The 13,346-nt window shown below is 51.1% G+C and overlaps 1 protein-coding gene across 1 annotated transcript; it reads right to left on the bottom strand.

Moving 5' to 3' along the window:
- Window positions 1-558: 558 nt before the first annotated feature.
- NFKBIA (NFKB inhibitor alpha) lies at window positions 559-4,342 on the bottom strand. Its single transcript, XM_084262771.1, has 6 exons — window positions 3,997-4,342; window positions 3,503-3,611; window positions 2,796-3,006; window positions 2,219-2,307; window positions 1,841-2,101; window positions 559-1,305 (listed from the first exon to the last, which is right to left on the bottom strand). The coding sequence occupies exons 1-6, from the start codon at window positions 4,275-4,277 to the stop codon at window positions 1,258-1,260; spliced, it is 999 nt and encodes a 332-aa protein (XP_084118897.1). The 5' UTR covers window positions 4,278-4,342; the 3' UTR covers window positions 559-1,257.
- Window positions 4,343-13,346: the final 9,004 nt, after the last annotated feature.

The raw sequence follows: 13,346 nt of genomic DNA, 5'->3' as shown, positions 1-13,346 counted from the left end.
GTGGAAAGCAGCAGCACGTGATCCCCTGACATGTGCTCCTTCTTCCTGTGGAAATCCCCCTTGGAAAATCCGAAGGTGGCTGAGTGCAAACCAGAGCTGGACCGGATGATAAATGAGAGGGTGAATGGGCACGGGGCTGCGCTGCAAACCTCCATCCTCCCCCGGCAAGTCCCAGCAAGAGCTGCCGGAGCTGGAACAAAAGGTGCCACGAAGGTGGGTGGGTGGGCGCTGCCGCAGCCAGCCTCAAAACCCCTCTCTAGCTGCCGGGCGGCTGGGGCTTGGGTGACAGAGGGGGAATCCCAGTCCCCTGACCCGCCTGCCACAACGGGCAGAGGAAATGACACCTACGTTTTGCTTCCAAAATTAGCTGCAGCAGAAGGGCTGAGAGCTTCTGCGTTGCCTTGCCATTGCACAGGTGAACCACCTAAAACCCCAGAGCCTGTGACCCCATCTGTCTACTAGATGTTACATGTTTCTTAAAAAGCAAACCAGGGGGACTCCTCCCACATCTCTCAGGACAATGAGGTGGGCAATGAAGTAATTCACAGACCAGGTATGGCAATTTGACTTTTTTTAATAAATACCTCTCTCACATGTACCAAAATAATTATAAACAAAAAATGTACAGTATTTACACAATGTACAACTGCTAAAAAGTGTAGCAATTATGACACACATGGTGTGAAACACACTGTTTCCAATGCCCACAGTTAACATTATTGCTACTTTCTCCTAATGTCCAGGAGGTCACCAGTCCCTTGGTTTGACTCCTCCATCTGGGATGCTGCAGCAGAGTGGCTGAGGTGGGTCAGTAAGGCCAGGGAACACCACCAGCCCAACTCAAATTAACAGATGGTCTCCAAGAAGATGGGGCCTTGTTGGGAGCCTGCCATGCCATGAGGGGATGTGTTCCTCGTGGTACTTAACGCCGCCAAGATCAACTCCCTGTAACTCTCTAGCAGGCTGGATGTGTAGTCTGTTACCTTCGTAGGGCTGAGGAGGTTGGCCATCAGGCTTTTTATCAGGTGGTATGAATGATCACAGATCTCTACTGATGTTAACATATCCCACCCCTGTATTTAAACACAAGCCAGAACCTGGAACCGTCCTGTTACAATTACATGCTCCTTGCTGGGCAGCATAGTACATCCCTTGTTGTTTTTCCCTCTGCATTGTGACTTTCTTTTCAAATGAAGAGTCAGTCCTTTTTTTCTATACATATGTACACAGTCACTTCTTCTCAGAGAAAGCTCTGCTTTAAAATGTCAGCTGCCGTCCTCCAATAAGACAGTCATCATATATAAGCTGCAAGGAAAAAAAAAACAAAACAAAAGCCTGTTAATGCAAAACTCTTACTGGGAGTATTGTATCCACTCTGGGATAACTGCCAAACTCTGCATGCCCTAACTTAGGCAGCGTGTAAAATTTCTACACCAAAATGGCTGTGTTTGCCATTTAACAGCACGGAGAATGTTAGAAAAACAAGTGCTGGGGAGGAGAAAGCCACCCATTAACTTGTTTGGTCTCACAAGGTTCTTCTGTACGTGTCAGCAACAGAACGGTGTTCAGAGGACCGTGTTGCATGAAGTTAACCTCTGTTCCCTTCTGTTGTTTTTTTTACATTTTATTCTTAAATGGATTCTATTTATATGCTTGCCCCAACTGCCATCTTGCTGATGGTTGACAGCGTAACCCTGCTTTACGAGCTATTTATACCCATCTGTTATATAGGTAAGAGGTCACTGGAGCATGTCATCAGAGTGGCACTATCCAAAAAACCCCAAACCCACAAAGAGCAGCATTCTCCCCTTCTCTTGAAAAGGTGCAAATAGCTACTTACTTCATCCTCTGTGAATTCAGGCTCCGATTCACTGCTCTCCTCATCCTCACTTTCTGGCAGCATCTGCAGGTCGGCTGTGGTCAGCTGCTTCAGCTGTTCCTGTATGCTGGAGTTGTTTCTTCCCCAAGTGAGCTGATAGGGGGAATAGCCCTGGTAGGTTACTTTGTTCACATCTGCCCCGTGTTTCACCAGAAGCGACACCAGGTCTGAATTCTGCAGGTCAACAGCCAAATGTAGTGCCGTTCTGCCATTGCATGGCTCCTGTGTGAAAACAACACAAGGTTTGGCATGTTAGGAGAGCCAGAGGTGGTGCCAGACCCCGTGATTCTTACAACTACAGAGTCCTGCTCAGTTAAATTCAAGGTACACATTACATACCTGAGCATTTACATCTGCTCCCAAGGACAGCAAGTATTCAACAATAGCCAGGTATCCTTGAATAGATGCCAAATGGAGACACGTATGTCCTGCAAAACACAAATGAAGGTAAAACTTGAGTAAGTCTAACCTCATGCCCTATGGTTCAGCTCAAGTCAAGATGATAGGAGAGGATGATATCTAAGTTTGAGGTTCATCCATTTCAAAAGTGTGTTTTCCAGAAGAGCTTTCCAGCTTCCAAGAAGTATGAAAAACAGGGTTGGACTTTGGAAAGATTTCTTAAGTGGCTTTATTCCAGTGTTTGACTGCAACTTACTTAAAAAAAAAAAAAAAAAGCAAAAGTGCTCCCTAAATCCACAAAAATTTAAAGCCAAAAAAGCCAATAATCAACAGTGAGGAGGCCTACAAGGCAGTGCATTTTAAAGCAGTCACTTTTGTGTGCCTTGGGTTCCTCAACTCTCAAATGTGGATAATGATCGTTCTTCACCTCTCCAGGGATCTTTGAGCTATTATGTGAGACAGAAACTCTACCCTCAGCACAGCACACCGACACTGACACACAGCAGCGTGCCCGTACCGTTGTAGTTGGCGGCCTGCAGGACAGCGAGGAGGTGGTGTGGCTGGCAGTACTGTGTGAGGACACTGACGCTCCTCAGGGAGCCTTGCTGGCAGGCAATGTGCAGGGGGGTGTTTCCTCGGAAATCCCTCATTTCCAGGTCGCATCCAGCCTTCAGAAGATGCTCGGCGATTTCAGGCTGATCTGTGATCACTGCCAGGTGAAGAGGAGTCTGCAAGCAAAAAAAGGAAACGCAGACCTGTTAAGTTACACTGCAAACTCGGTGGCAACATCTGGACAGACAGACAGACCCCCTTGGCGATTTGTGTCCCCTATTAAAAACACACCCCAGAAACTCAAGCTCTTTATGCTTGCCAACGCATTGTGCAGTTGCCCTTTGGAAGGGATGAGGAGCTCTGGGGATACTGAACAGTCAGTCCATACGAAGGGTATCATTAACATCCCAGTAACGAGAGATGCAACATATTGCATCACATGTAAAAAATGTGGGCGTCGAGTGGCACTCTGTGAGGCGAGGAAGTGGCGTACTAGCACTGGCTGGAGCCAGCTGGGGACTTTCCTGAACGTAGGCTTTGATTTAACATCCACCAATTAACAACAAAAAAAAAGAATTCAGAAAGGACTTTCTGGGGTGGGGAATTCCCCAGAGGACTTCCGTGGGGGTGGTGGGGCTTGATCCCGATTCCAGGCTGCGGAGGTCAAAGTACCTGGCTGAGGTTGTTCTGGAAGTTGAGGAAAGCACGGTCCCCGGCGGCGTGCCGGATCACCTCCAGGCTCAGGGCCTTCTCCTCGTGAATGATCGCCAGGTGGAGAAAACTGCGGGGGGAGAAAGAAACCAAAATAGTTCCACGTTAAAACCCCCAGCGTCCGCCTTAAAAACCCCCAAATCTCCCAGGCGGGCGGAGGGGAGAGGCGGGCCCGAGGCAGGGTCAAGCGCGGGTGTCGCAAGCCGGGGCTTTCGGCGGCCGGGGCTTTCCGCCGGCCTCGGGAGCCGCCTCTCCCTGGCGCCTCTCCAGGGACTTTCCGCCCTCCCCTCCCCGCCGCGCTGCGGCCCGGCCCAGCGCGGCGCCTCCCCGCCGGCAGCAACATCCTGTCCGGGCCTCGCCGTGCCATGTCCCGTTCCCGTGACGCCCTCCCCGTGTCCCTGTGCGTCCATTACCCACCCCCCCACCCCCCGCCACCTCTGCCGAGCCCCACTTACGTGTCTCCGTCCTCGGTGAGCTGCTGTGCCCAGGCGGGCGGTTCGCGGGGCTGCAAGCGTATGTCCTCCAGCTCCTTCACCAGCTGCCGGTACTCCTCCTCCTTCATGGAGTCCAAACCGCTGTCGTGGCGATCGTCGAGCGGGAACCCGCCTTGACGCTCTTTCTTCTGCTGCTCGTAGCCCTCCATAACCGGCGGCTCAGCAGGGCGACGGGCGCTGATCATGGCGACAGAGCTCCGGTCTCGCTGCGAGTGAGCGGCGGCAGCGGCGGCGCTTCGCATATACACCCGGGCGAGGGGATTTCTGCGGGGGAGGAGCCGCTGAGGACGGGAATTTCCAGCCAGTCAAAGCCCGACCGACGGGTCTGGTCCTGCTTGGTGCCGCGGGCGGTAGCACGGAGGGCGGGCCGGCTCGGCACGGTCCCTCCCCTCCTCTGCTCTCCGCTGCCCCTCCCAGGGCGACCGAGGGAGGTCAGCCCGGGAGGGGACTTGGCGTTTTTCCACGTCAGGGGGGGAAGTACTCACCTCCTCGGCGTCCCCGTCGGTACTTCCCTGCAGCGCCCCGGCCGGCTGCCCCTTGCCGGCTTTCCCGGGGGGCTTTCCCTGCCCTGCCCGGCCGCGGGGCTCCCCGTGCCCCTTCCCCGGCAGGGCAGCCGGGGGTGCGCACCGGTGCGGGGTCCTGCTGCGCGCCGCGAGGGCCCTCGCACGCTGCAGGGGCCTTTGCAGCTTGGTCCCCTCGCACGCTGCGGGGGTCCTTGCCGCTGGGGCAGCCCCTCGTACGCTGAGGGCCACCCGCACACCCCCGCAGCACCCCCGGCTTGTTGTATGGCTAAGAGGGGCTGGGGGATGGATGCCTCGGGCTGGGAGCATGTGCAGCAGTGGCCATGGCACCTATGGAAGCTCTCTCACCCATCAGGCATAGCGTAGCACAACAGGTCTCCACGGCCCTCATCTGCACGTCCCCCTGACCCTTCCAGGATCGTTCTGGGGGCTGCTGAGAGGGGCTCTCTTAGGAGCTGTTGTTAAGCAGCGCGCAGCAGGTGAGCAGCGCACCCTGGGCTTTGCAGCCAGCCCAGAGTAGCAAGGTCACGCCGCAGAGCAGGTTCAGGGAACCAGGCACCACCCGGAACAATGCTGAGGCTGCAACAGCATCAGCACACTGCATGCGTGCCCGGCTGCTGCTGGATGGGAGGGGTGGGGGGAGGAAGGGGTATGTCTTTTTGGAGAGATTCAGTTAGTATTGCACACAACTGGTGGTGTTACACTGTCACGATACCTGCAAGTGTGCAGGCGCTGCCTCAGCACTGGGATGATTTTGCATCTCTACTGTGGAAGTTTTCACCTTCTTCCAGTGCCGTGGGATCAGGACTGAGCTGGGGAATCCTGCACCACTCCCATACATCCAATTCTGGCCCAGGCCTCTTTCAAAAGGTACATACCCACAACGGAACAAACCTTTTTGAGGAGAAATGACATCTGCCGTTAGTCTTACTTTCTCTGTCCATTTCTCCTGAATCTTGTCTGCTCCTTTTTACCGCTGTCGTGCCATCCGTGGGTGATGAAAACTAGATAAATGCAGGCTCCTGCATGGATGAAAGGCATTCATTGTCTGCGGGGCTGAGCACGCTGAATTTTTCCCTGGTGAATTTTCCCTCTAACTCTCAGATGTGGGGGTTTCCCATGAAGAATTTTTCTTCTCTTGCAACTATTGCTGGCCTCGCTGAGTAACAGTGCCTGAGCTTTTTTTTCCTTTTGTCATTTTCCTTTTGTCCTATGGGATGGCATCCCTTTGAACAAGAACTTCTGAGAAAATCCAAAGATGAAAGGGGGAGCCAGAAAGAGAGGGCAAATGCCTGACTTTCTGTGAGCAGATGTTCCTGGTTTTACAGTCCAGCTGTGCCATTCCTGGACATTTTTTGTTATTCATCACTTGACTTGGGACAACCCAGTGGTGCTTTCGGGCAGGTTTAGAAAAAAGCCATACAATTTTTTTCTTTAATAGGTTAAAGGCTGAGAAAGTTTTGTGAGCTTCTTGAAAGAGCTTCACCTTTTTAATGTAAATTGGCAGGGGAAATTTAAGTAATGAATTAATCCCCTCCTACCTACTTCTCTGCAGGATGAGAATCGGAAAGCAAGCTCCTGCTCTGACTGGTGGGGGAATCAAGCCCAGCCAGGACCACACTGTCTCAGGTTGGGGTTTCACTAGAACCATGCAGAAATTAAACTTTAAAACTCCCCATCCGTGCTGCTATGGCTGGAAACCAAGTTCAGCAAAGCAAGTTCTTTGCCTTCTTCTATAAGTGACCTCCAGCTGCTCTCACAGGCAAACGCTGGGCTATTTTTAGCGAGCATTTGCCAGCAGAAACCTCTTTTTGGAGGCATGTGAAATGCTTTTATTTTATGTGTGTTTTAACTCAGTGGTTCTGCAGCCAGTTGTAGGTGGCGGAAAGAAGATGGAAAATGTTTTCTGGATGGAAAGTCATGCTGAGGCCAGCCCACTTCCTGCCCCAGAAAGATGCTGCCACCCCACAGCCGCTCTGCAGCCTGGCCCTGAGCATTGTAGGGGGCTCCAGGCATAGGCCAGCACCCCTGGGTATGAGGCTGCCAAAAGCACAAATTGAGAAGGGATTCAGCCCTAAACCCTGATCCACATGTAAAGTAGCAGCCAGATGGGGGTGCAAGGGCAAGCGGAACCCTCATTAACATGAAAACAAATTAAGCTGCTGTCTTCTCTGTAACTCCTCACAACTAACAAGGTCGTTGTACAGTTTTTGCCTAAAGGGACAGCATATAGAAGACAGTATAAAGCAAAGTTTTCTAGGAGGTGGTGAAGATCATTGATGCTGCTTTTGTGTCACTGAGGTATTGTCCTTTGTATTTTGAAAATAAACGCATCTTCTACACATTTTCCTACATGGTCCACAAGAGAAAAAAAATAGAAAAAAAACAAGCTCTGCCCTTGGATATATGGTTTCTGGATACAGGGTGGGGCTTTTCACAACTCTGATTTCCCATGTGGCCTCTCACCTGGGTGTTACAGTTCTGGGGGGCTCAGACATGGCCTCAGGGGACGGAGCAGCCGTACCTATCCCGGGACAGGCCCTGCTGAAACGCTGCAGTCATCTGTGACAAACCAAACCCCCTTTGTCTTCTTGTGTATTCTGGTTTAATACCTCTGCTATACCTGCATTAATTTCACAGGGGTGCTTTTTATGCTCCTCACCTTGAGAGGAGATTAATGCTCTCTGCATCTTTCTGTTTGGGATTACGTTAGCAGTCTCTGCTGCCTGGTCCAGCGGGCACTTCAAGACCAAGGGACTTCCCTAAAAGTCACATTGACGGTGTAAAAGGCTGTAACCACAAGAGGTGTTTGTGCACCTGATACCTAAGGGCGAGATCTTGCAAAAGGCTCCTCCACTCGGGGTGCCCTGAGCACTCAATTGGCAGGGCTGTGGGGCTGCAGGGATGAGATGTTTGTTTTTATTCCACCTTGCAGAAAGCAGCTGGCAGGGCTCCGAGAAGCAGCCTTGCGTGCCTGAATACTGAAAAGGGGCAGTAGGGTTTTAATCAGTTTTTAAAGTACATGAAAGATTCTCGTGCTGCTTCCTCCAGCAAACACATTAAACTGTAATTTCCTGATTGCCACACTAATCATGAGAACCGTCTAGTGCTGTCGCTGTGGTGCTGTTGATTTACCAGAGTTGGTCCCTCAACTTCATCCTTTTGTGATTGCTGCCACAGATACCTATTAACTGTTTCCTCCCATTTAATCTGGAGGACTATGCATGGCTTGCAGTAAAGGTACCAGGAAAGGTAGCTCACAGAATCCAGCAGGATCGTGGCCCAGGCTGTTAAAACCAAACGCAAAGCAAATTGGTGAAGTAGACCTGATGCCTGCATGTGTATGCACACGTGCAGATACCCTTGTGGAATGGGACTCCAGTTTACTGCTCCAAAAGCCTATGGACTTTGCTAGTGCAGTGGAAGCCAGGGGCCACTTCACGTTGTAATGATAACATTTTGCAATTAAAATCTGCATATCTCAGCTTCCCGTTTACAGCTGCTGTAGAGATAAGAACTGGGCAGCTACAAACAATTAGTCCAGTGGTAAACAAGGAAAATACATTTCCTTCCTGCTTTCTATTAATTATACAAGTGTTACTAATTTGAAAGCTTGGAGGGGGGGAGAAGAAAAAAGAAATGGCCAAATGAGAAGAAAGAAAGTCAAGCCAGGTCCATTGCTGTCAGCCAGGCTGAGGGCTGAAGTGTTATGTGTGCCATGTGGCCTGTATCCCTGCCTCCTCAAACTTTTTCATTGGAGGCTGTTAGAGGACAGTCACATCCTCCAAAAAGCAGTGTGGTGGGTGCAGTAGGAAGCATTTCTCCACCTTATTTGTCCAAGCGAATAGGGGCACTTTTTGACACGTAAAGCCAAGGTCCAAATTAAGGCATTTAAAATTCTACCCATGTCCCACAGATACAGAAATGGAGTTAACTAGGGTGCCCTGGCCAGAGTCTAAGCCAGGTCTAATGGACCTAGATTTCTGGCTGGCTACACTCTATTTTTATTTTTAGACTGTAGCTTATTTTTGGCATCTCTTAAACTGGTGTACTGCGTCCCCGGGAAGATCTGCATTTCTCTGTGTGAGCTGCAGGCTGTTTATATATCAATTGGTTGCATTTCTGGGGATCCTGAGGGATGAGATGCACCATGTAAATTTAAACTGCTTTTATTGTTACGCCGTAAGGGTAAATATAGGTCAAGTAATTTGAAATTGGCCACTACTTGGAAGGCAGGTTTTCTCTGGTGCCATTCCCATTTCTCATGTGTAAGCTTTGTTAAAGCATGTTGCTTGCAGAGCTTTAAGCTGATGCTCGCTGCCTGGTACAGCAAAGCCATATGTGTTTCATGGAGGAAAGAAGAGACTTGGGCTGGGTGAAGTGAAGCAGAAGCAAGTCTCCTGAGCTTGTTGTACAACTTTCCCTTCAGCAATATGAATAAGGTTGCTCCCCATCAGTACTACCCCCCCTCTGTAGTTGTAGACAGAGTGGAAGCATCTGACAGGGAAAATATGAACTGGGAGCATGCTAATAATTAAAAAGGGACTTTCCCGCCGCAGGCAGCTGTGACATTTGGTAATGTTACAGTCTCTAGTTCTTCCCAGCAAGTAGGAATCTTGCAAAGGTGGAGAGAGCAGTGTGGTGGGACCATGAGAAAACCCCCCTCTTGGTGAGAAGCCCATGGAGAGTCTGCCAGGCAGAGGGTGGGCATGGGCAGCCAGCCAGGCTGTGCTAAGGAGAGAGCTGCTTTCCTTTCTGTGGATTATGGATCCAGAAGTCCAAAGGTAGATCTGGATACAAATTTCCCTGCGTTACTAGATGATATTTTGAGCAAAGCTAAGACCTGAGCTGAGTTATGCCATGCTGTCCAAGTAGGAGGCTGTGCACAGGCAGTGAGAGGCATCTATCTCACCATGTACCGAGTTTGCTCTGAGCCTCCTCGTGCTCCTGCGCAGCCCTTGTGCCTGAAGTTGGTGGGTGCAAATCATCCTGATAGACGTAAAAAGCCAGCACACAGCTCGTCTGTGAGCAGTGGGAGCCCGCCGCAGCAGACAGACACACAGCAAGCCTTAATTAGAAGCTGAACGGTGTGTTGGCCCAGGGATTTCCCTGGGGACGGATGTGGCAAGCGCAGGGGCTAATGCACTGAGTGCTGTAGCTGTGTGTCTGCGATAGCAGGGGAGCTGCCAGGGGAGGAAGCAGGAAATACTAGACAATACTAAAAGCATAACCCTGAGAAGGAAAAAAAAACACACAAAAAAACCACCAACAAAAAAACCCAACAGAAAATGAACTTTGGGCTGGGTGCTTCCTGAAAAAGCCCTGGGACTGTCAGCTGAGGGACCGTCTCAAGGTCAGTTCCTCCCATGCACACCCTTTTTGGAAGAAAGGCAGGCTCTCTGCTCTCTGCACCTTCGTCTGGTGAAAGTCCTTTGGAGCCCTGTAACCCAGAAGACCTCGTGGCTCTGGGAGGGGTAACCCCTATCTGCCACCCACAAATTGCCTGAGGCTGACACCAGGTGTTAAGGGGTGGGCTTGACCTCAAGTGTCTTGGTGGAAAACACCCATCAGGGTGCTCCAGGCCTTTGCTTGGGAAGTTCCTAAGGCTTTAACCTCAGTTCTTTCCAGAACAGTTGTGGGCTGTGCTCAAAGCTGGAGCACTGGCTGTGCCAGCAGGAAGCCAAGGGACGGATGTGCTTCTGGAGCCATGTCGTGGCTCTAGCCCATCCTTCCTCTGCCTGTAGAAATGACCGGAGATGAGAGTGGGGCTGGTTCAGTTGTCCCCTGCAGGAGAGCAAGCTGGGGGAGGAGCTCCAAGGGGCACCAAAGAGCTGGGCCACGTTTAGGGGGCTGTTAGGTGAGCTCTGGTTGTACAGACAGAGAGGGGCCAAAGGAAGGGTTAAATGAAGATTCTTCCGCACTCCAAGGGCCCTGTGCTCTGCCTGCTCTGGGTATTGCCATGCACTCCCAGAATGCAGGTTCTCCAGGCTGGGCTATGGCAAAGGTCTCATTCCCTCGCACGGGGCTCTCTCCCTCCTACTCCTGTTTGCTGTCGTGCAGCCAACCGCGCACTCCACGCATGACCTCTCCTGGGACAGGGGATGGCTGGCAGCAAGTTCAGGGCCACCGCTGTCAGCGGGAGCCAGGGCCCAAGCATTGCTTCACCTCCACCCTCTGGGCAGCTGGTCAGAGGGTGGCTGTTCCTCCTGGTCCTGTGCTACCAGAGCTGCGCATAGTGAAGGCAAACTGGAAGCAATGGTGTGTCTTTTAAGAGGGTGCTGGGGCCAGTGATTCACTTCTGGAGCCATGCTGGGGAGGAAGAATGGAGCGGATGGAGAGGGCACGCATATTTTTCCAGTCTGGACAAAGTTTAAATTTATCTCTCTCCAAGGCTACATCTGTTCCTGGGCTGACTTCCCATTCAGTGTATGCCTTTTAGGGCTCCGATTTCTTCAGATTTCGTGGGTGTTGTTTACTAACTGATGGCTGTGGTGTTTCCCAGACAGAAATATCTCTCTGGGATACGCTCCTGCCTTTCTTGGACAGATGTTTTGTGCACAGGCAGTAAATTCAGTTCTGCAGACTCCCTGTCCTGTGCGTGAGCCGTGGTGACGTCTGGGGCGCCTGCACACGGCATAGCTGTGGTGACACATGGTGCTGGCCTTCCCTAGATGTCTGGGAACCCTGGACAGATGTGGAAAAGGTAATCCTTGAGTTCTTCCCACATCAGATTTCTGAGCAGGGAAATCATAACTCGCTTGGGAAAACCCTGACCTCTGGCAACACAAACTTAAAGCCAGGGGTTTGGTTTTATGCTTGAGACAGGAAGATTCATGGACACTCTGAAACATGTTTGTGGGAAAGCTAGTGGGGGAAGTGAGATGAGTGGGGATGATTTTCCCCAGAGCACTGCAGACAAACCGTATCACTCACTCTTTGAAACACATGTCCACGTATCCTTGTCTCCCAGGAGCCCTCTGGGTTGGGAAGTACCTGCAGGTCTCTCTGACTCCCAAATGTTTGGCTTAACTAATCTCAAACGACAACATATGGTAGAATTAAAATGAAGTTGGATCTCCCAGTTTGAGGCACAGCATGACTGTGAGACCTAGTGGTGCTCCTGTATCCCTGAGTGTCTTCCCTCAACTGAGGTGTCTGATAAACATTTTGATGCTACCGATCCCAGGGAGCACAACAGTGGCCTGGTGAGACCTCAGACCTGGAGGAAGCTGTTGATTGCAAGGAAGCAGGCATGGGTATGTTCTCTCTGCTGGAGCAGCAGTCTGCTCCTTTGGGCTTTTCCAGGCAGCTCCAGGTGGGAAAACTTTAAATCACCTCTGGCTTTCACATTGGCACAGTGCTGTGTGGGCAGAGTCTTCTTGCCTGTGTCCCTCCAAATGCAGGTAGGGGTTATGGAGTGGGATGTATAGCCTCCTTCCCCTTCTGCTTGCCTGTGGGGAGATGCTGAGAGCTTGACCACTGCACAAGCCCTCCCTGTAGGCAAGCACTGCTGTGGAGCTGGGGCTTATCTTGGGCTTGGGGACTGGGGCTTAGCGCCCCTGTGGAGAAGGGGGCAGGAGGACAGCATAAGGGGGTATCTTTGCTCCTGGGCAAGGGTGGGGTGTGCATAAGAGGGTGGAGGAAGAAATATCTCAGCTTATGTGGGCTGTTGCACTGTTGCCCTCACAGGTGGCACCCGCTCAAGCGGAGTTTGGAAAAACCCCACTTCAGCTTAGTTTAGCTCAGTTTTATTTAACCCTGATGGGGTGAGCTGCTGTGAGAACTCATCCTACACATGATCAGGCATGCATTGGCAGAGGCAGGAACAGTTCCCAAACATTTCCTTTCCTAAGGAGCATCCAGAGGGATCCAAATGCATTGTCTTACAGGAATGCTGGAGCCTCTGGGAGGTGGATTGGGCAGCTAAAAGCCTGTCCTCAGGAGCTCAGCTGCACACTAGTTCCAGCTGCATCATCAAAGTGAGTCATTCAATAAAAACAATTAGCTGAAGAAATATCACCAAACAGTAATAATTATCCAAATGTCCTACCATTGACCATTTAGATGACTAAATCCACACAATCAATTGTATTAGTGAATGCTAATTCAAACCTAATAACCTTCTGGTTTATTTGATTATGTATAAAGAATTCACCTGCAGTGTTGTGACAGGATGGGGCTGTGGAGCAGCTGGGTGCTCAGGCACCTGCCTGCCCGGTGGCCTCCAGGCACGTGTTGTGCACAGGGTGCCAACAGCACAAGCAGTGTGCACCAGTCAGGCTGGGGAGCAGAAAGAGGGTGGTGAGGTGATGTCTAGGGATCCTTCAGCTGTGCCAGTAGTAGCTTCTGTGGGCTTTGGAGGGATGTGTGCCTGCACAGAAATACGGTGTGGCCTCTCAGGGAGGCTATGTTCTCCCTTCTGCCTCCTTGCCTGAAGGGTCTCAGAGGGATCTAACTCTCCTAAACTGGACAACTAGGCACTATCACACAAACACCAGAAATCCACATCATCTGCCAGAGAATAAGGCGTATGGAGGGAACTTGTGCTTAAAAATGATGATTACAGTTTAAGCCTAGAGGAAATCATACTCTGTGTCCACATTGGAAATGGACCCTCTGACACAGGCTTTTACTGTCTCCTCCTTGCGTTACCTGGGCTCTGGATGCACACCAGTGCTCTCTGAAGTGCTCCAGGCTATGGATGGACCGTGATACATGGTCCATTTTGTTATGTATGAGTGTTATTTTGTTGGGTCTGGACATTGGCATCAGGCTTGCCACCTCAGTACC

This window comes from Gallinula chloropus, assembly GCF_964237585.1.
Source record: "Gallinula chloropus genome assembly, chromosome: 4".
Classification (NCBI taxonomy): Eukaryota; Metazoa; Chordata; class Aves; order Gruiformes; family Rallidae; genus Gallinula; species Gallinula chloropus.
Note: the sequence above shows the minus strand (reverse complement) of the source record. Positions and strands in the feature narration are given on the sequence as shown.

What these genes read in the sequence shown, in the direction of transcription:
- NFKBIA (XM_084262771.1), bottom strand. Translation starts at nt 4,277, where the DNA reads ATGCGAAGCGCCGCCGCTGCCGCCGCTCACTCGCAGCGAGACCGGAGC. An exon ending in GCAGGCCGCCAACTACAACG is followed by an intron (nt 2,308 to 2,795) that starts GTACGGGCACGC and finishes TGTGTTTTGCAG; the next exon opens with GACATACGTGTCTCCATTTG. An exon ending in GAGCAGATGTAAATGCTCAG is followed by an intron (nt 2,102 to 2,218) that starts GTATGTAATGTG and finishes GTTTTCACACAG; the next exon opens with GAGCCATGCAATGGCAGAAC.